The 21615-nt window shown below is 48.7% G+C and overlaps 1 protein-coding gene across 1 annotated transcript in view; it reads left to right on the top strand.

The window, feature by feature from the left end:
* The window catches only part of LOC122364173 (netrin receptor UNC5C-like), a 98575-nt gene that overhangs the window by 69730 nt on the left and 7230 nt on the right, over positions 1–21615 (top strand). The window contains exons 4-8 of the mRNA XM_043334315.1: positions 3020–3304; positions 16452–16619; positions 17707–17871; positions 18226–18267; positions 20411–20557. Coding sequence (XP_043190250.1) covers positions 3020–3304; positions 16452–16619; positions 17707–17871; positions 18226–18267; positions 20411–20557 — 807 coding nt within the window. The remainder of the gene's footprint in view (positions 1–3019; positions 3305–16451; positions 16620–17706; positions 17872–18225; positions 18268–20410; positions 20558–21615) is intronic.

Genomic DNA, 21615 nt, shown 5'->3' on the forward strand with positions numbered 1-21615 from the left:
GTGGTTTGCCTCAATAACTTCAGCTCTGACCACTGGCTATAATTTTTGACGTTACATTTATCAGATATGCCGGCGACATCCACTCTGCGTTACGCACGCTAGGTGTGTACTCTGGATGGGGCCATGATGGGGCATCCAGAGTTGGTCGGCCTTTTTTTTCGAACACTCGACTAGCTGACTGGTGGATTTGTTGATATTTGTATTCTCGGCACGCTGGTTTAATGTCTCCCCTACCTCGGGCGATAGCGGCTCGCCACTCGCGTCCCGCCTTTATGGTGCATTGTGTGCCATCGAAGCGAGGCGGAAGGAACACAACGCGGGATAGCGCCAAAGTTGGGCGCCAAAATCCGACGCGATGGTTTTTGTTCTGCCGGATTCCCATTTTCTTGAGAGGCGAGGCTTTGCTTGCTCAGACACGTGTGAAGTTTTACAGCTGGGGAGGCAGTGGCTAAAGGAAACGATCTGCGGAAGTTGGGCATCAGATATCAACCCCTGCGGATGAGAGGCGTAACGGAAATGATGAAGACTGGCACCTTTGATTCGGCATGATTATTTTCATTTTTCAGATTCCTTCGTAAATCAAAATGGCATACATATTACGCATTGAGATTTGCATGCTATTTTGTTGCAGCATATGACATGTATGGCCGTTTTTACAAAGTGTTTGACTTCGATAAAGGCAGCTTTGTTGACAAGTAGCCTTCGCCGCACCCGTACTTAGCCCTAACGACTTGGACGCGGCAAAAAGTCTAGTCCCAACAGGATTTGATCCCTCCTCTTCCGCCCCGCACAGTCAGCGGTCTGTAGCTGGCAATCAGCTGACTGCGGGGGCCGTGATACGGCAGTTCTCAAACTCAGTGGACAGTCATTGACTCGAGCCCCGCTGTGCGTTGCATGCCACTGTCTGGCATTTATTACCATCGTATACCATACAGTAATGACCGTATAAACTAGTTTCATGTTTTACTGACTGGCGCCATGCGGCGAGCAGCTTCCAGCCTTGTTGCTTGGCTCGTACTTTGGTGTTAGGCTGTACTCGAAGAACAAAGCATGACGAAGAGATTGCTGTACCGCCTGTAGACGTCGGCGATTTTACAACGGTTCCATTGAGAACGTTTCTTTGCTAGACTTACCGCTTGTTGTGTCGTGAGGCATTATGTCCGTTCGATTTACTGTCATGTCCGTTAAGCCAGAGGATTGTAGCCACTATCCAGGCGCTTAAGACCATGTGACAGATATGGGGCTCATGATTTGCCGAACTGAATTAATCACAACTCATAGGAAGGAACGATTGGGTGTTCATGAAAATAGACGTCATTTTTTATCAGCCTCGGCATTTGTTGACAATGAGCAGTAGGCCGAACGGTGTATAACCACCTGGAAACCTGTCATTCCCATGCGTTTATACAGCCGTCTATATCACATTTACTGTCATTCGTTTTCAGCTGATGACTGCAGCACGGCATATTTATCGTCATTTTACAACAAACACAAACGGGGCACGGTGTGCATACGTTTGAATGCGGATAATTACGAGTGCCTGAATACTTATTCAGAGCGTAGGATGCATAGACCTTTAACACTCTTCGTAGGTTTTCATATTCGAATTTCGTGCCGTCCTCTTACTTAGTTCAATTATCTCTATTGCATTATGTGTGCAGCGGCCAGCGACCTTTGCGCATAAGATCTTCGCGTCCGTCCCATACGCCCTAACATGAAACATTTATTCCCCAATTGGTCGAGATTGCTAGTAAGGTTAGCGATCAGGTGGCCTGAGCCGGCCTCTGGCGTTTTATGGCTACGTAAGTCTATCGTGTGCTGACGTTTAGGGTTGGTACATACCCGTCACCACCTGCTCTATAGGTACCGCTGCATTTATGGAGTTAGTGGGTATACTGCGGTCCGTGTCTTTATGGAGCTGTGGACTCTGAGGGAGTTACTTTGAATGGGGTTAGGCGATGGTCATATTCTCTTCCTCATCTCAACCAGTTAGAGGTTTTGCATCGTGTTTCTTTCCATGTGAGCTCCCTGTAACCCATTGCTCATAGCAGACCATATCTATTATCTACCTCTACAAAGCTTTGACGCGATACACCAGACACAACATCTTCCAACGATCAACCACACCATATCACGTCTCCCCTTTACCCAGTAGCAGTACTCTATCACATCTCCCTCCACACTTGCAGCGCACAGTGACCGTTGTCCTGCCTCCTCCGACCCATTTATCACATGTAAACCAACGCCTCAGTCCAGCCGCTGCGGGGCACCCTACACCCACCAAGGACCCTGGAGCGCTCCGCTGACACTGCAAGAGCGTCGCACCGTGCCGGACGGCAGACCCCCGCCGTCAGCTGGTTAGGCGCCGCGGCGAGCAGCGACGCGCACCGGAGCCTAATGTGGCGCAGTAATGTAGCTAATGTGGCGCACCGCCGAGACGGAATGCGCCGCTTCATTGCGGAGGAATACGTGAGGAGATGGTGGACTGGGTTGGTGGTTGTTGGTTATGTTATCGATGGGTATGCTGTATTTGATTTATGAAGCTCCATTTGATTCGATGATGCTCGATTTCTAATCTGTTGGATTGAATGTTTATTTCAGAAGCTATGTCCTGATTATTCCCGTAAAATAAACGAAGTAGGTCGTGCCTTCGGGCTCCACAGCATGGTGCTCTTTGCTCGTTTGATTGATGGTTGCATAGAGCTCTGTAATCTGTACACCGAAGTATACAGAGGTCTATGATTATTGATATTGTATGACGATCCAACGAATAACATGATCCGACACCAGACCCAAACTGTCTTGCTTCTACTCCTAATGCGACTTGTGGCTTACCCTCACCTTTATCTGCATTTACTATGATCAAAAACTATTAACAGGTGTCTTTGCTAACCTCTTCTCTCCGCCTTCCACAGACCTCTCCGCCTTCCACAGACCTGAAGGTTTCAATCTCCTACGGGTTTAAAGTTGACTCTTGGCTCATGACGCTTGGCTAACCCCTTCTCTCCGCCTTCCACAGACCTGAAGAAGTCGTTCCACACGCCACCGTTCTCGGACCGCGTGGAGGTGGACCAGACTGTGGAACTCCGCTGTGTTCCACCGGATGGCAACCCTGTGGCAGAGCTCAGCTGGACCAAGAACGGCGTCACCATCGACGCCAAGCAGGACCCTAACTACATCATCTCCAACGAGGGCAACCTGCTCATCGCCGCGGCGAAACTCTCCGACATGGCCAACTACAGCTGTGTGGCAGAGAACGTGGCCAACCGACGCGTCAGTCCACCAGCACGGCTCACCGTCTATGGTAAGTGCTCGGGGTTGTTCGGGCTACTGGCTGGTCATTCATGGATCCCAGGAGGTGGTCGAACGAACAGGTAGGTCTGTTTCTAACTGGGATACCCTGACTTGCAGAATGCAGCATGCTAAGCGCTTGTGTTGGACATTTAGTGATGTTCACTGTGTGGGGCTAGTGTATCCAGTAATGCTATGCAGGAATCCTACTGGTTGTCTCTGGTGTAACACCTAATAACATCTTGGCGTCGCGGGGTAGGCCATTCGCCATGCCAACTCAGGCATGCCCAATGGACAGTGCCAAGCGCAGCATGGCAGGTGTCTAGATTCGAATCGGCCTGTCGGACAGGGTCTTTAGCATTCATCGGAGTGGTAATGCGTCCATCTGCAGTCGACTAAAGAGACGTTGCATCTAATGTGATCTCTTGGGCTTGACTCTAGTTAGCACGTCAGAGGTATCAGGTTCGTCACACGGGCAGTTAGTTCTCTTCCCGACCTGACTTTCTGCCCGGTCGAAATAATTTCAAAACATGTGGCACTTTCAGTTCTCTGTTGTCTGGCGATGACGTGAAGTTTGTCAAAATCTCTCTGTTGGCTTATAATTCTTGAAAGCAAGAACATGCTGTCGTCCTTGACCGGTTGTTGCATAGTCTGACACATGCTGGTCTTGCAACATGTGCTACCAACCGTGAAAGGGACGCTCACTGTTTTCACCAGGATTCAGAACTTCTCGTTGCGAGGACGTTGATGTCGTTTCTCTTCAGCCAGCATTCTGACACTCATGAATGGCATGTCACTTTTGGACAACGCGGAACTCAGCTTTTTCAGAATTCCGGCATCATAAGACTTTTAGTCTTTCCAGTCTGACGTCCTTGAATTGCCGTGTTTTCAAGCCTAGTGTCCATCTTCTTTCAAACCTGACCTCTGAGTCTAACTTTTTACTGCTCGGCGTATTTGAAGCCCAGCGTCTTTCAAGCGTGGGGTCTTAAGCGTTCAACGTCTTTCTAGGCTTGCTCTTTCGCGATCAACGTCTTTCACGGTCCTTGGATTTGCCGTCTGTCCACTGCCACGTCAGTTGAGAGGTCACATATCTGTCATCAGCCCCGCCTCTCTGCGTTACCTTTCAGTGAATTTTATCACTAGCGATCGTCCTAGTAGTGCCTCCAGGGCGCTCGTGCCACGAACTGGCCGGCGCGGCGGAGGACAGGTCAGTGTTGGCCGACATCGTCCCGCCCCGTAGGAGCTGTCAACACAGAGGCACGAGACAGTCGGCCGAGGGTTGGGGACCCTGCGCGGCCCCTCTGATATGCAGATAGACGGCGGGATGTCAGAGCAAGGCCATATACAACGCATAGCGATACCCAGACAGGAAGCCGTTGTGCATTTCTGCTTCGGAATATCCAGGCAGCTGCAAGGTAGATGATTGCCTGCATGCTTGTTTTCATGCGAAATGCTTATGAATAGTAATGGCGGTAGGTAAGTATCTAAAATTCAATTAGCTCTGGCCATTTGTCATGCCACAAGCTGATAATTCTCGGACGATTGATTGCCTACAGGTACGTTTATTTGTAGGCATCATTTTTGTGGCCACCGATCAGATGTGTGAAGGAGATTTATTCACATTAGTGAGTATTTTTAGTATGCCCATACTTTCACAGGCAACCCGACTTCGAAAGGTGATTGTGTCTTAGCCGCTTAGGTACTCTATAAGCAGATCACAGATGTATACTTCCTTTCGTTTACTTAGTCATCCGGCTACTTGATAACGGAAGACACTCATCAGCAACTAAAATGGGTAAGCTGTACCTGTTTAGACACCGATGAAGCTATTTTTCGTGATTCAGAACAACCACTAGGTCCCTAAAACCTGGATGATTCACGGTACACAGCTTATACCTTATCGGCCTTCAACATGGCGAAACTTTCCCACACGGCATAAAGCTCCGGCGACACATGACTGACCCAAATTAGTCGGCTGCTGTTTTAAACATTTTATGCGATCAACATTAGCGATAGGTCTGGAATGCGCCACCGCACACCCCTTCCGTAGGTGTCAGATTGAATCACTTCCCGGGACGTCAAATATGGCCGGCCGTTGCATGTCCTGTCCGTATCGTTTGGATTGATTGGTTTAACGTTACCGGTTGTGACGGTCTGACAAGTTGTCGGATGACGACTGACTTTGACGGCTATCATTGGTCGCTAACGGTAGGCTGTGTCGGTCATGCAACGAGCCACTGTTGATGGGCAAAAGAACACGCTATGTAATGTTGTGGGGAGGAGTTTTGCCACTTGGTTTGTGTGGTGCGATAGGAATTAGGTGTGATTAGTCAGTGTTCTGCATACTGGGGGAATGTGTCGGCTTGTGAGGAGGAAGTCTTACACCGGGCGAAAGGGATAATCCACGAAAGGCCAACCGAAAGCAAACACGGAAGCCATTACTTTTTGAATATCCACGCAACGTGTCATGGCCCAAAGAGCCAAAAGTATGCGAGCGGCAGGCATTCGTGTGGTCTGAATTCCACTCTCACAAGCTCTATAAACTGTAAGCATCAAGTGTATTGTGTTGTATGATGTATCAATTCATTTGTATGGGTAGGGTTCGGTGATTGAGAAATGCGTTGTACGGACCAGGGTCACGCTGTCACCAGATGTTGTCATCTGTTCTTTTCTCTGCCACACCCAGGTATATGTCGGCAAGATGTGTACTTCTGCAATGTTCACTGTGTTTTATTTGGTCATAGCCCCGACTTACTGCAGGTATAGATATCGTGGTAATCTATATATCGTATTGGCCGTTCGTGTCCAGTGGTCTGATGTCATTGTCGTTTCGACCCGTAATGTAAGGTTGTTATCTGTGGCGGAAACACTTTTCAGCTACGATTTAATGCTATCGGTGAAAGTGACATGATGATGGAATTGGCAAAGACGTATATAGGCGCTTACAATAAAACAAAGCTAGTCGGAGGCTTTAGATCAAGGACTGACAGAGGATGTTGTAGGTACTTACAATAAAACAGCCCTTGCGATGGTTTTAGATCAAGGACGGCCATAACGTTTTTTTATGTCATTCGATGGGCAATATTTTGACTGTACAACCTCGTTGTCACGCCGTATAAAACGCTAAGCGGAAGTGCCTGTTCTAGAAACTTGGTGTTGTGGTACACTACGGTTTATAGCGATGTAAGATACCGATAGATATGCATTATGCAAACACATGAGTGACTCCTCCCTTTACATGTTATCTGTTTTCCTTTCTAACACTCGCTTACACACGATATCTATCATGCTACTGGTTGAGGTTACATGTGTTATGCACGCTGGTCGTTCAACAGCATGTAAAATCAGGGACAAGTGAATAGCGATTATTTTAGAAGCAAAAAGAATACGCCTTTTCGGTGTTGAGTAGTGGTTTGGATGTCACACATCTTACAACTACCGAACTCGTCGGCTTGTGCTCGTGAAAACCCATGTTTTATGGATTCGTCATGAACTGAAGGGTGTCTTTATTCTGTCACTCCAGTTCAGGGACGGCGCCACAGGGGGGGGGGGGCAGAGGGGGCAGCCGCCCCCCCCCCCCCCAACTCTGAACACTGGGGCCCTCTTTCAGCCAGCAGGTCAGGTATGGGCGGAATACTCTCTGACTGTGCAGAAAGAAGACTTCTGGGCAGAGCTGTAGAAATGACTTCAGGAGTGGGGAATTAAGCCAAAAGGGGCCTTCTCAAGGTGCCGCCGCCAAGATAAAACTTACGGGCTTTGGCCCATGTTTTTGGAAAAGGGCCCAATTAAGCACAAAAAAAGTGAACAAAATCATTTATTTTGTATCTTGGGTGATTGTGGCCCTGTCCTATCTTCCCAGGCTGTAGAAAGGGCCCGGGCCAAAGAGGGCCCATGCCACGTCTGAGAGGGCCCATTCAATATTGAAAGGGCCCAGGCAAGGTCTGGGAGGTAAGTACCATATTATGTCTGAGAAGGGGAGGGCCCATACCAGTCATGACAGGGCCCGCAGCGGTGCTCAGATGGCCCTTGGAAGGAGTGCGAGAGCCTGTAAAATGCCTGAGAGGGCCCATACCAGCCGTGACAGGGCCCATATCAGTACTGAGAGGGCCCATAACAGTGCTGAGAGGGCCATCGCAAGTAATGTGAGGGCCCGTACCTTGACATATTACTGAGGGTTATGTCAGTCAATGACAATCATGGAAGGGCCCCCAGCAGTACTGAGAGGACTGTTGCAATGACATGGGAGGGCCCGCACCATACCTGAGAGGGCCCATACCACTCATGCGAGGGCCTGCAGAGTGCAGCAGTACTGAGAGGGCCATTAAAAGGTCTGGTAAGGTCCTTAGAATGTCTGAGAGGGTACATAGCAGGCCTCAGGAGCCCCCTAGTAGTATAAAAAGACCCATATCAAGCCTCTGAGGGTCCCTACCAGTCAAAAAAGGGCCTTTACCGGGCTCCAATGGCCATGCCAAACTGAGGATCTACCGAACTTCAGAAGGCCCATACCAGACCTCAGGGGCCCCAACTAGGCTTCAGAAGGACCATATCAGGTCTCAAGGGGCCAAGCCAGGTCTCTGAGGCCTCCACTAGGCCTTAGAAGGTTCATAATAGACTTAATGGGGACCAGGCCACAAAGTGCCTATACCAGGCTTCAGAATGTCCATACTAGGCCTAATGGGGCGTAACAGGTCTCTGAATGCCCATTCAAGACCTCAGAGGGCCCATATCCAGTCTCGGGGGAACATAGAAACTAGGCCTCATAGGGTCCCTATGATATCGAAATCGCCCGCGAGTACGCCGCACTAAACCCTGGCCGCCGGTCAACCTTCGGGGTCAACCGTACCATACTTGAGAGGGCCCATACCACTCATGCGAGGGCCGTAAGGTCAACCTAATCGCATTACCCCAGGCGCCGCTCCTGTGTCATGTGTGTAACGGTGTTTTTGGGCCGGCCCTGTCGAGCCGAGCTCCTGTTTGAGCCACTCTGTCCGTCCGAGTCACTTTCCAGCCGGGAGGCGGGGCATGATAAACTCGAGTATTGAAAACACGCTTTTGTTCAGAATTTTGGCTGCTCAGGCTGATTCAGGTTGTTTACGTGGAATTCGTTGGTCAGGATAGTAAACAGCTTCCAACAAAAAAGGTTACCTACAAGGCCCTAAATACAGTTACCTATTCATGTTACCACACGAACAATGTCTTGCCTGATGTCGAACGGACCCCCCCGGTTTTTCGCGAATAACTCGCGTAAAGAGCGTCTGATCGAGACGGAACTTTCAATACCTTCGCGTTGATCAATTTTACACCTATCCTAAAGATTTAATGACCCTGACCCTAATGAACTTTGACCTGTGACCTACTTTTTTAGACCATGTTTGGCCGGAATCGCGATTCAGCGTATGTCGGCTCGCATGAGCCGCGCGTTTGCAGTCTTTTCGTGGTTTCAAGCGTTCAAACATGGGATATGATGCTGCTTCCATGAATTAGGGTGGGTGACAAGGTCACCGGAAGGTCAGGTCAGCTCATTGACCTTTGATGACCTCGGTTCACTTTGTTCGAGTTTTACATGTTTATAGGCTAGTTTTTGGAGCTGAATTCAAATTTAGCAGCCATTTGAACATTTACGAAGTAATTTTGGTGCTTTCGTAACATGTTACGAAGCTGTCAGAGGCGGTTGCCACCTACTACGAATACGCGGCAAACCCCTTACTGGTTGACCTGACTTGACCTGACCCGACCTGGCCTAAATGCATGAAGATATCGTCTAGGTTCATCACTTACATGATATTCGTGATCATCACCTCGAAAAAACCATAGCAGCCATCCTTTACGACGTTCTAACATGTCCCGATTTTCCCGACTTTTGGGTCATTGGCCTGACCTGGAAGGTTACCCGATGACCAAGGACCTTAAAATTGGGTATCATCGGCTTCCTTTCGTCACGGGCAGCACGCTCGTTTTTTTTCTGCGAAGGTCTAGCTTGATCAGGGGCGAAACGGCAAGGGGGGCAACGGACTCCCGCCCATACGTTCGTGGCTAGAAAAACACCAATACGGGCGAGGGTTAACCCGCGCACCGACGGGGGGGGGCGGATATCCGCCCCCCCCTGAGGTTTTTCGCGAATAGCGGGAAAACCGCGGCGCGTAGCGCCGCGAAATTTGGTATGACTATTCCCTTATCAATTTTACACATGGTGTGCAAGTTTGAACCTCCTACCTTTCAAGGTCAGGTCACCAGGTCACTTTGAATGACCCAACCTCAAGTCACTTTTTTGCAACTTTGTCACCGTGCCAGAGCCACAGTAGATGTCGGAGGCCTTTGAAAGTCGCAGGATGTTATTAGGTCATTAGTAGCTACAATTTGTATATCTCGGAATTTTGATATCGGTGACCTAAGGTCAGGTCAATTTCGCGACCTCCCCATTATAAGTCAATGGGGGAAAAATCAACTCCCTGTTATTACCACTAAAACGGGTCGAAATGGCCCCATATACCATACATGACTTCATATACGATCAACCTTCACTACCTTGAGGTCTGTTTTGCTGTTGGGCAGCTGTGAGGTCATGTGACGTCATCAAAGGTCACCAAAGGTTTTTGGCCAATAACTCCGTACAGGAACAAGATACAGACGCGTGGATGGTCTCATTGTGTTCAGCTTGTCAAGACGCATCGAATGATATACATGATGACCTCGAGGTCACGTGACCTGAGGTCAACCTTTGACCTTGACCTTTCGAGGTCAACATATATATCATTCGATGCGGATTGACGAGAGGATCACGATGATGCCCTTAGTTTGTTCCTATCTTGACTAATTCGAAAGTTATTCGAGAAAAACTCCCTCCATATTTAGCGCCGCCATTTTGACTTTTTCGACCCCTGTGACGTCATCTTTGACCTGACCTGAAAATGACCTTAGTAAAAATTGTAGATCTTGACCGTGCGTATCCGATGCCGTTTACCGCTTGTCGCTATCTTGCTTCGTTCTCGAGATCTCAGGGGGGGGCGGTCATCCGCCCCCCCCCCCGTCGGTACTAAGTTGGCGCAGACCCCCGTCGGTGCGCGGGTTAAGAGTGTGTCTTTTAACACAAAAGTTATTTTGTAGAAGGCAACGGTGGTGGGAATGGTAGGTCAAGGTACAAATAAGGGCTTGCATAGTATTGACGGTATTGACGATATTTCGGAAAGTTTGGGCCCCCATCTTGTTTGGGCCCTTTTTCTGAAAACCTGCCCCGCAAGGCAAAATCCGTGGCGCCGTCCCTGCTCCAGTTACGTATTTCGAAAGGAAATGTTCTACACTGCCAAGTGCAGTGTTCAGGTGGTATCCTCAAACGGACATTGGCTACTCGTGTTCTATTGTAATGTGAACAGGGTGCGTGAATTCTCTTCTGTGCTCGGTGACTGTCAATGCCATAAAGGATTCTCAGTAGCTTGATAGCTGATAGCATGGTTTTATTACTTTTCCGTTTGACGGTTGACTTCTTACTGCATTGCTTGAGAATGATCCTCTATAACGATAAACCTTCGATCAAAATCTATATTACTATTTAAACAGGATCCATCTGTCTGTTTGTTTGTTTGTTTGTCCGCCACGACGTGTAGTGGGTTCAATTTAGCCGGCCTACAGGGCAGACGGTATATCGTAGGGGGTTGAAATTTGCACACCTTATAGGTGACAGAGCGGGTCAGCGCCTTTTCTAGGTTTCCACTCGCTGGGGTGCACGGTTCGCGCGTGGCGGGCGCCGGAAGAACGCCAATGAAATTTTGATCGGTTCTTATATCTTCACTGAGAGCCGGGGTCGACAAACTTACTGAGCTAAATGCATGCCGATCGGCGGCGAGTGCCTCGCATTGGCGGATCGGCAAGTTTTTTAATTTGAATAAAAAGTGGCGAAAAAATGTGTAGATTTCCGTTCGATGGGAACCGTTTGTGATACGAGTATACAAATGCACCGGGTTTGCCGCAATGCGTCACATTGGTAACAACGCGCCATTTTTGCCGCAAATCGCACAGTTTTGTCAAATATAGTCCGATATGGGTGCAATTTGGTGCCAGGATGTATGCTCATCCGACAGGTACAGATGCGCCGCATTTGCCGCAATGCGCCACATTTGCCACAAAGCGCCATTTCCGACAAAATCGAGTAAGGGTAATAGAATGGCACGAATAGGGGCAGGGCTGGGAACACTAAGTCTGATATTTTAGTACTGATTGGATCCAATTATTCTGTGACCTGACATGACCCAGCGGTGTTGGTAGGGGTAGTGGTAGGGGTAGTGGTAGGGGTAGGGAAGTGGTAGGGGTAGTAGTAGGGGTAGGGGTAGTGGTAGGGGTAGTAGTAGTGGTAGTAGTAGGGGTAGTGGTAGGGGTAGGAGTATGGGTAGTAGTAGTGGTAGGGGTAGGGGTAGGGGTAGGGGTAGGGGTAGGGGTAGTGGTAGGGATAGTGGTAGGGGTAGTGGTAGGGGTAGGAGTAGTGGTAGGGGTAGTGGTAGGGTAGGGGTAGTGGTAGGGGTAGCGGTAGGGGTAGGGGTAGTGGTGGAGGCAAAAGCAGAACAGTGGCCCGGGCTGATCCCAGCGGACGAGAGGTGACCTATGTGACCTGACCTGACCCAAAGTGACCGGGGCTGACCCCTTTGACCCGTCTTGACCCCTTATCACCCAAATTTCATCCAACAACGCCCTCAGAACAGTTCTTTTTTAAATTCTCTTCACATTTCCGTCCATATCTATGCTTCTAGACGACACATCGACATGAATCAAACACCATTCGAAAGCAAATTGGCTGGTGCCGCAATTTTTTCTACCACGCAGCAAAGCAAGTGGCGCAGCCGCTTGTCTATATTACCATGGATAACTATATATGGATTGGAAACTCCCCGCGTGCGCCATTACCAGCCGCGACATTGGTGCGCGCCTGCCATCTAGCGGCGAGAATATCGACATACAGGAATGTGCTCGGCCGGCGGCTGGCTCGCCCGCAGGAATACGCTGATCGGCGGTGACCCGGTAACTATTTCGATGGAAATATGTAACATATACTCACCGCACGTCCAATACCACTTACCAACCGGGCTTTAGTAGCTTGTCTCCCCGCGGTGACAGTGCACCGGGGTTGGGCAGGCGTCCCCAGGCGCCGCTTTTCACACACTCGGACGGTCACTAGTAGGCCGTCGCAGCTCGCCGTCACAAGTTGTGACGGCGAGCTGTTGTGACTCACAACCCGTGAGTCCCATAGTTCACAATCCCATAGTTCTGCTCCCATAGTTCTGTTAGTTCAAACATCGTTCCACTCATTGCATGTCATTCTGTATTTACGTGTAATCCACAAACACATGTGACGCATGGCATCATGATATTCATTTCGAAATCACAGGTGATTCAAAACACTCAAATAGACATCGATTGTGATCGCGTGGACACGGTATAGTAATCCAATCCTCACTCATCTGAATTCCAAACACTCGTGTCGACATCGATTGGCCGGATCGCGCGCATGCCGCCTAATCTAAGACAAGAAGAACATTAGGTTAGGCAGATCAACGATAAAGAACGCCAATTTCTCATCTATCTGATACTCACTCCTCAAAGAGCCCAGTTGGCCGATGTTGACATGAAGATAGTCTGTTGAGTTCTTCATGATATCTTCTCTTCTCATGTTTACCACCCATTGCCTTGGCGGGGAGGGGGGGGGGGGTGCAGCATCAATATGGTAGAAGCCTTAAAGGGACCCTCCCACCTTCAAAAAAGTTAATGAATTGGCATGAAAGTGATGTCGCTCGGTTCAGAAAGAGCAAAAACGCATATCTACCAAATTTCATCGAAAAATATTCACCGGTTTTCAAGATATTAGACTTATACTTTTGTTTACTTTTTGGGATCTCCGCTGTTCCTAGCGACTTTATTTGAAAGTGCGGCATTTGTTGCGCGCAAAGCAGCATATACCACCGCGTGCTACAAAACGTTTTAGTCAAACATTTAACGGACGTTCGAAAGCCTGATGACGTCATCAGATTCCCGTAATGGTTAAGAGATAGGGACCACGCTGGTCCCACCCTGCAAGTAAAGGGAAGAAATTTCTTGAACACCATAAAGCTGCGGGGGTTGCGACCAGGATAAATGGTGGTTTCTGAGCCTGGCCGCAAACTTGGCTATCTCAACTCAAAACTAATGTTAAGGTGGGAGGGTCCCTTTAATGACACATTTTAACTATTTCCCAGTGACCTAGTTCCACCTTGACCTCCATGCATGGAATGATCCTAACGCATTGTTGAAGACCAATGAGATGGTGCCTGTGCACATGTTAAAACAACAAACAAGTCTGTCGTGCAAAGCAAAAAAAAAAAACTTAAGCGCAATCTGCTGGGCACAGAAAAAAATGAACCGAAACAAAATGTGAATGCATGCACTTGCATCCCCTTTCCTGTGTGTGGAAGCCCGCACTTATGCTCTTTTCCCTTTGCACGGCAGAAGTAGGGAAGCAGTCATTCAATGACTGTAGTCCCATTAAAACAAGGTTAATCAGCAGTCAGGGTGGCAATATGACCTTAGCAAGGAAAAACTAATGGATGGGGGATGCATTGATTGACCTCCTCCAGGGCGGGTCAGCTGAGCTGGCCTGGGGTTGTCATTGACAAAAATGCTGGCAGACAAGTGTCCAAGGTCCTGCCATATTGGCTAAGCATAATAGCTAATGATTGACAAATAATAAACCTCTTGAAGTGGTCCACTGGAAAAAAAGGCTTATATCTCCTGACTATAGATATGTACTGGCCCAAACCTCCAACGACGCCAGTGATGCATAGGCTTTTTACTCATATGCTAGATCGAACTTCCATTAAAAAACACTTCCTATAAGTACAGTAACCTTTCAGGATGACTAGGGATTCGGTGAAAAGACAGATCAGGGTTTTTCTTCTTCGAGTTTTTGCAATTAATCGCGCCGCACCAAGAACTGCCGTCCGCCGCCATTGTGGCACTGGCGAGATTCCTGTACGTCGATCTGCGCATGCGCAGTACCCGATGTCGCGAAAATCGGCGGAGTTTCCAATCCATATAAGTAATCCATGATATTACTATTTGAGGAGGGTGCGTCTGTCCGTTACCGAGGTCCCGACTTGGTGCTGCTTTGCGTGGACTACAGGCCAGACCGTTGCACCTAGCCCGGTGAAATTTGCACAACTTATAGATCAAGGATGCGCGACGTGCCTTTGAGGGGTCTCAGCTCGATCGGATTGATAGGGAGCGCGTGGCGCGTGCTCAAAAAGTGCAAATTCGCGTCGTAGACTTTACATGTATAAATCGGCGTGCGAAATCGGGCGAAAACGGCTAATTTTGGCCGACACGGGTCCAGTTCCCGTGCAATATCTTGGTGACCAGGGGTCCGACCGGCACGGGGAAAACAGCATCGTGTACAGAATTGAACGGGCTATTGAATGGTGTGCAATGCAGAGGATAGCACGCGCCACGTGCACCGGAGAGGGCACTTTTATTTGAAAAATTGCGGTTTTGGGGGGATTTTGGAATTGATTTTATTTTTAGGTGACCGTTAAACAGAGCGAGTTGAAACAACGCCTGTTGGCAAGAGACATGTACCGCCTCTCATGGGAAAATTGTGAAAAGCTGATTGATCCAAATCAATGTGGTATAAATCGCTGGAGAAAATGGTTTTTGTCGATGATGTGCCGCTTTCTTAATTACACGGGTTTTGCTGCATAACCTGATATGTTTCGCAATTGAAACTGGTACCGTTTGAAAGAGCATTCAATTTTGTCCAAGATGCACCCAACATTTTTGCATGACAAGCAACAATATTCTAAAAAAAATGCAAATGTTTCAAACCACTACATAATCATTTTTACCGAAATTCATCGATGGTCCTCAAAAGACTTCACGCCAGTTTCCGAATCATTCTTAAGTAGAACGCATGATAATACTATCACGGGCACCTCGATGCGATGTATCTTTTTTGTTTTATTACAAAATGCTTGGCCGTCAAAAAGCAATCGAACGAAATGGATGCCAACCAAATCGACACAGACCAACCCAATGTCCACGGGTCAAAAACAACCCTTCTTCGCGTTGCGGAGCACGCGGGTAACCCTAGTGGTAACCATTTGATCGGGCGTCGGCAACTGCAGATGATAGTTCTGTTTTGTCCTTCGCGACAACCATCGCCTACTGATGTGCGTGACACCCATGAGCCTGCAAGCACTCGCTCATTAATTCGAACATTTTAACCCACTTAATACCAATCCACCTAGTTACCAATCTACAGAACATGACACCACATCGGTTTTCCTCTCATCAGTAGGTATCTTGGAGTTTCTACCATTAGCCATTGACCATCTCCATAACAGCCACACAGTCTAATTGATCGAGAGAGATAAACCTGGCAGCCCTTTCGGAGGTCGCTTGGGCACATCCCTCTGAGACCCGGGCGGTCGATTTATCATCGCTTCCTTCCTGAGGTAGACAAATGATCTGTTTGGCCTGCGTAGGACCTCCTTCAAAACAGTTCACGGTTGAATTACCTGGTGTGAGTGCCAGTGATATATGCTGTCTGAATTGGTTGGTAAAGTGAAAATAGAGTGATGAAAATGGACTATTTGTGCTGGGGAGTTTGTTGTGAAGTACGTTTCTATCGATACGACCCAGTAGGAAAGCTGGAGCTGCTCTGTCTGAGACATTACTGCTATGTTCGTATAGTGTCTCTCATCCTAACTAATTGCTGCTATCTTTGTTGCTGACCAACTTGAGTGTTGTCCGACTAAGCCCCATGGAAAAACACCCCCTCCCACTCTATCAGTTTAGTCCAGGTTTCGGTCCAGTGCGACATCTCCTTCTCTTCGCATTTCAGTGGGAGGTAGCAGCCACGGTGAAACCCCCTTTCCATCTTCATTCCAAGGGACGGCGGCTATAGTCCAGTATGATATATCCCCGGCTTCTCTCTGTGTTTTTTAGTGGACGGTGGCTGGTTCAGTATAACATCTCCCCCTTCCCTGTATCTTCCAATGGACGGCGGCTGGTCTAATATAACACCCCTTTCTATCTTTATTTCCAGTGGACGGCAGCTGGTCTAATATAACACCCCTTTCTATCTTTATTTCCAGTGGACGGCGGCTGGTCTAATATGACAACCCTTTCCCTCTCTTTATTTCCAGTGGATGGCGGCTGGTCCAGCTGGGGTGTCTGGTCCGACTGTGAGCCGGCCTGCGGGCCCGGCGTGATGGTCCGTCGCCGCTCCTGTGACAGCCCCCCGCCGATGAACGGAGGCAGGGAGTGTGTCGGACCGTCACAACAGGCGGCCGACTGTAACTCACTCTGTCCGCGTGAGTAGGGGGAACTGCAAGACATGCAGTAGGCACGGGTGTGTGGGAAAATGCACTAAGGCCAAAGGGCGTGTGGTAAAATGTTTTGCGGGCGACGGGCGTGCTAGAAATGGATTACGCATAAGTTGGAATCTACTACGAATATGCAAAAAAAAAAATTATTATGAACATACAGAATGCCCAACAGGTTTATGGAGGATGGAAAGAATACGCTTTATTTTATCTTTCTTTTTTGTCCCCCATCTCTCTCTCTCTCTCTCTCTCTCTCTCTCTCTCTCTCTCTCTCTCTCTCTCTCTCTCTCTCTCTCTCTCTCTCTCTCTCTCTCTCTCTCTCTCTCTCTCTCTCTCTCTCTCTCTCTCTCTCTCTCCCCCTCTCTCTCTCTCCCTCTCCCTCTCTCTCTCTCTCCCTCTCCCTCTCCCTCTCCCTCTCCCTCTCCCTCCCTCCCTCCCTCCCTCCCTCCCCGCTTCCCGTCCTCGGACAGTGACTCTGCCACGAATAAATACCCCGTGTCTTGTAATAGACCGAAACGGCTAACTGGACCGATTCGCCACATAAATCTGTAAACGGAAACCGGATCTCCGTAAATGGTCGGTGAAGGCAGTCGGAGATGGTGGTTGGACGCTGAGTTTTCGGAAAAACGGACGTTGGGTTTATAGGCTGGAACGGCGTCTCGGGAATGATGGGGTTTTTGGGTGGTCGGTGGACATTGGTTGATGGGTGCTCGGGGGGGGGGGGGGGGGAGGGGTGATGGTAGGGGATGGGTCGGTTGGGAGGCTGTGGATTGACTCTTCATTGACTCATGGGCTAGTCAAGATGGAGTCAGTTCTTTTGTCCCTTTGTGAGCTGTGTTTACCTACTCACAGGTTACGGCAAGGGGTGCTAGATACAGCGCTTAGTCCATTTGCGGCTTTATTGACTCTGTGAGCTGCGGCTTATAACGGGTGGTGTCAGTGCAGTCTATCTCCGGTTTGTGACCATATTGACTCTGTATGACTCTCCTTTTTAGCTGTGGCCGGCGGTTGCGGTCAACACGGCCTGTGGTCCATATATGACTGTATTGACTAACTCTATGACTCTCCATTTCAGCGGTGGCCGGCGGCTGGAGCTCCTACGGGCCGTGGTCCTCGTGTGATTCGTCCTGCCGCCAGTACCGTCACCGCACCTGCTCCGACCCGGCCCCGCAGCACGGAGGGACGCCCTGTGAGGGACCCGATAGGATCTCACGAAACTGCTCACGGGATATGTGCTCAGGTGAGAGAGTGGGTGAGAAGGTGTGCTCACTGCAGCTCAGGGGAGTTAGCGAGCGAGAATATGTGAGATGTGTGAGAAGAGGTGGGAGATGCGGGATGTGACAATGAAGAATTTCGTGTCGTGTTTCATGAGTGCAGCTGGAAAATTGTTTGCTCTGACTGGTTAATGATTTGTAAAAAAAAATTCATTTGATACCACAAGGGCATACTGGCATAGGTGCCACACTTTATGGATTGGATGTTTAAAAATGCAGAGCGTTGAAGATCCACAAGGTGTGCGCTTTTTATGCTTGTTTGGAATCCCTTGTATTTCGGAGCTGAAATGTTCCTATCCAACAACTTTTTTCTTTTTCAGGCGGCGTAGTAAGCGGCCTCGAGACAACCCGAACCAATCAAGGTAAGGCTTAGGCTTCACTCACCAAGTCATCAAGTCATCACTCATTTTGTATTTATTTACGAATTATTACCTAGTTATTGACAAACATTGTGCGAGCTTGCGTTGTCTTGCGCTCCAAGTATCGCGTCATCTATCGTCCATGACAGAGTCTTCTTTTCGGAACCGTATGAACTTCTGAACCTGGCTTCCTTTTCTTCGCTCCCTGGGGAGTAAGCCCATGTTCTCCCCTTCCCGTCGTGAAACTGGAGCCTCCTAATGACTCGCTGGGCGACAGTTAATGACTCAGCTGGCGTGGTTAATGGTTAATGACTCCCTCCGCCGTGTCTCTGTTTATCGGCACCAGTGTGAACAGGCCTCTAGTAAACATACAGAAGCCGTGTATGGAGCGTAAGGGTAAACGGGTAAACATGGAGTGATTAAATGCCGCTCCGGTGGGTGGGGAAGATGGTGGGGGGGGGGGGGGGGCTACGGCAAAGGGTGTCTCATGGTTCTGCGTATGGGTATGCTAGGAAGAAAGCCATCGGGACAATCACACGTGTGTTTAAACATGACATTGACGACTATTTTGTTGCTAATTTATGAATTCATTTTACCACGTTGCAAGTTGCAACATAGGACAAACTTTTTTCGACTGATTAATAAATAATCATAGCTAAGGACGTAAATAATTGAATGAAAAATGAATTTTAGAAGTTCCGTACGGAATCTGCTTGCATGTGTCACCAACAAATAAAAGACTACATATTAATCAGACACTAATAACCGACAGCAGCAGAAAGCACAGTCACGCGTCCATTTCCCGTTGGCACAGAGAAATGGCCCTATGATTCACCCCTGCAGAAACGACCATTTCTTCTGGCATCAGCGGGCGCTCCGGCCCCATTGTGCGTGTACTGCGCGTCTCCTTTACGATGTCTCCCCTCTCCGGCGATGGAGACACATCTCCGTAGTCCGGAAGGAGACACGGTTCAGTGAGTAACTACTACCACGCCTCCCCCGCCGCGGTCGCCGCCGCCGTCGTCTTCGGGCCACAAGGGGAGAGTCGGCTCCGTCTGTAGATTTTTGGGACCCGGCCCGGGCCCGGCTGGCGGGGTGCGGGCGGGGACGCGACGAGGCAGAGAGGGGAGAGAGGGAGGGAGGCGGTGACTAATCCAGGGTACGTCGTGCTGACGTGGTCTCTGGTCTCACAATGAAGATGGCAGCGCCCAACGCTGAGTTGGGATGCATTGGAAAGATAATGGAGAAGACGCTTTGTTCTAATCCGCGTAAGAGGTGCGCTTAGACGAGAATTATTTTTGTCTTGATGGCGGATGTAGGACAATCTGAAGAACATTTAAATAGATTAGCTCAATTTGATTATGCAGTGGCGGCCCTCATTTAGCTAGTTGATTGTGGAATAGGTAGGTACTATTCTTAGGACCGAGCACTAACCGAAAGTTCACACTGTTCTTAGCGACAAGTTCCCGTGCTTTGTCTGGGAATCGAGCACGGATGGCTGTTAGAGGGCGAAAGAACTAACCCCTGAGCCAGACAACTTCACAACGGGTTATTCGATATCTCCATCCCAGCTCAGTATCGTTCCGGCGATCAGTAAACGTCCGAACAGCTCCCGGCCTGCAGCGTTTTCAGGCGGCGCCGTTCAGAAATCGGAGCTGTCTCCCCACAATGAGATACGATCGCTGGTCGGACCGAGCGAGACGCGTCTGTTTGTTTTTCCCTCACTGTCGGTGACAGTAGCGCCGCGCCGCGCTGGAATGGCGCAAACGCGGCGCGGCGCGCAGAAATGGGACAAACGCGACGCGTTACAATGCTATCTGCGCTGAGATCGGGCGTGTGTGAGGCGGTGTCCTGAACTGTCCTGATTCCTCTGTTCTGTGTTGGCTCGGATTTCGTGTTTTTCCGCCCCTCCCTAGCCCTTATATCGGTTTATCTGCTTTGAGCCTGCGTTTATGCGGTGTTTTACTGAAATTTGAAGCCTTCCATCAACCCGAAAGAGGTGTGTCAATGGTTATTTAGTTGTGCTACACAAGCGTTGATGTGTTGCGTAGAGTTACATCATGTTATGTTATAATTTATGACGTGTTTTGTGGTGCTGCGTCATGTTTTGTTGTTCCATTTTGACGTGTTATTGTTGTTGTTTCAGGAGCGCGCGCGGTGCCTGAGACCGACGTAGCGCTGTACGTGGGCCTGGCCGTGGCTCTGGTGGTCTTCCCACTGATAGCTCTGCTCGCTCTGAAGCTGTACAGAAGGAAGGGAAGGGGACAGAGCATGTACGGTCTTACTGAGCGAGGTAGGTGCCTTTTATTCCGTACTTCGTAATAGTAAACGTAAGTTAGAGCTACAGTGTTCGATTTTGTTTTTCTTGGTCGATTGGCTTTGTGATTACTCATTAACACAGATTAAAGGCTATTTAAATGACTTTTAAGCACTCGTTTATAAATGAACTCGTTTCACTCGCTCATTTATAAACTCGTGCTTGAAGGTAGTGTGCCAGCTTTCCTGGACCATATGGAGTTAATGACCCGGATAAGGAGAACCGGATTTTTAGAACTTATCCATACCTTCAAAACTTATGGAAACGTCTTAAATTCTTCAAATTTTGAGTACCCCAGTGCGAAATTCGCCCCGACGGGTTGTCGGTCGTACCCCAACCACATTTCACACCACTATGAACAATAAATGCACACACTGAAATCGCTATTACCGATATGCTCATCCAATCAAGTTTCGATAAACCCGTTCATCATCAGCTCCTGCGGTTTCGAACACGCCTGTTAGTTGGCTTCTGATGCTCGTCGAGGTCGGAATTTCCAAATACGCGTGGTGCGTCGGGCCGCGCGCTCTGAATTCGGCCAAGAAAAATGCGTCAGCTGATCATTGTCATTTCTGCCACTTGCGTGTGGTGAAATGGGGTCATAACTTATAAGACGGCTTTTTCATATCAATTATTTTACATAAAATCATATTTCAAACCATAAATAATGTTCGACAGCCAAATAAAAGAAACAATACCAATACGGGCTTACAGTTTAAGGCTCGACATTGTGTTGTCTACGATTAGACAGCTGATAACTCATTCCCGTACGTCGTATGGTCGTAACACTATAATGACCTTTGCTTATTGTCACAAGTGCGCCGCATTCGCGATTGTTGCCCGACGCCTGTTTGCAGGTGAGCCCACTACAGTTGTTATACATATCTAAAAACCGATAAACTTTTAGGCGAAAAAGGCACTATTCCAGGCCCATTTTTGATTTTTTTTTTTTTTGCGATATTAGGTAAAAACAGAAGCTTCTTATCCTAGGAAAAATAAAACGGGAAATCTTTCAAAGGTGGCACACTACCTTT

The sequence above is a fragment of the Amphibalanus amphitrite genome, unplaced genomic scaffold, assembly GCF_019059575.1.
Source record: "Amphibalanus amphitrite isolate SeventyFive unplaced genomic scaffold, NRLGWU_Aamphi_draft 000660F_arrow, whole genome shotgun sequence".
Lineage (NCBI taxonomy): Eukaryota > Metazoa > Arthropoda > Thecostraca > Balanomorpha > Balanidae > Amphibalanus > Amphibalanus amphitrite.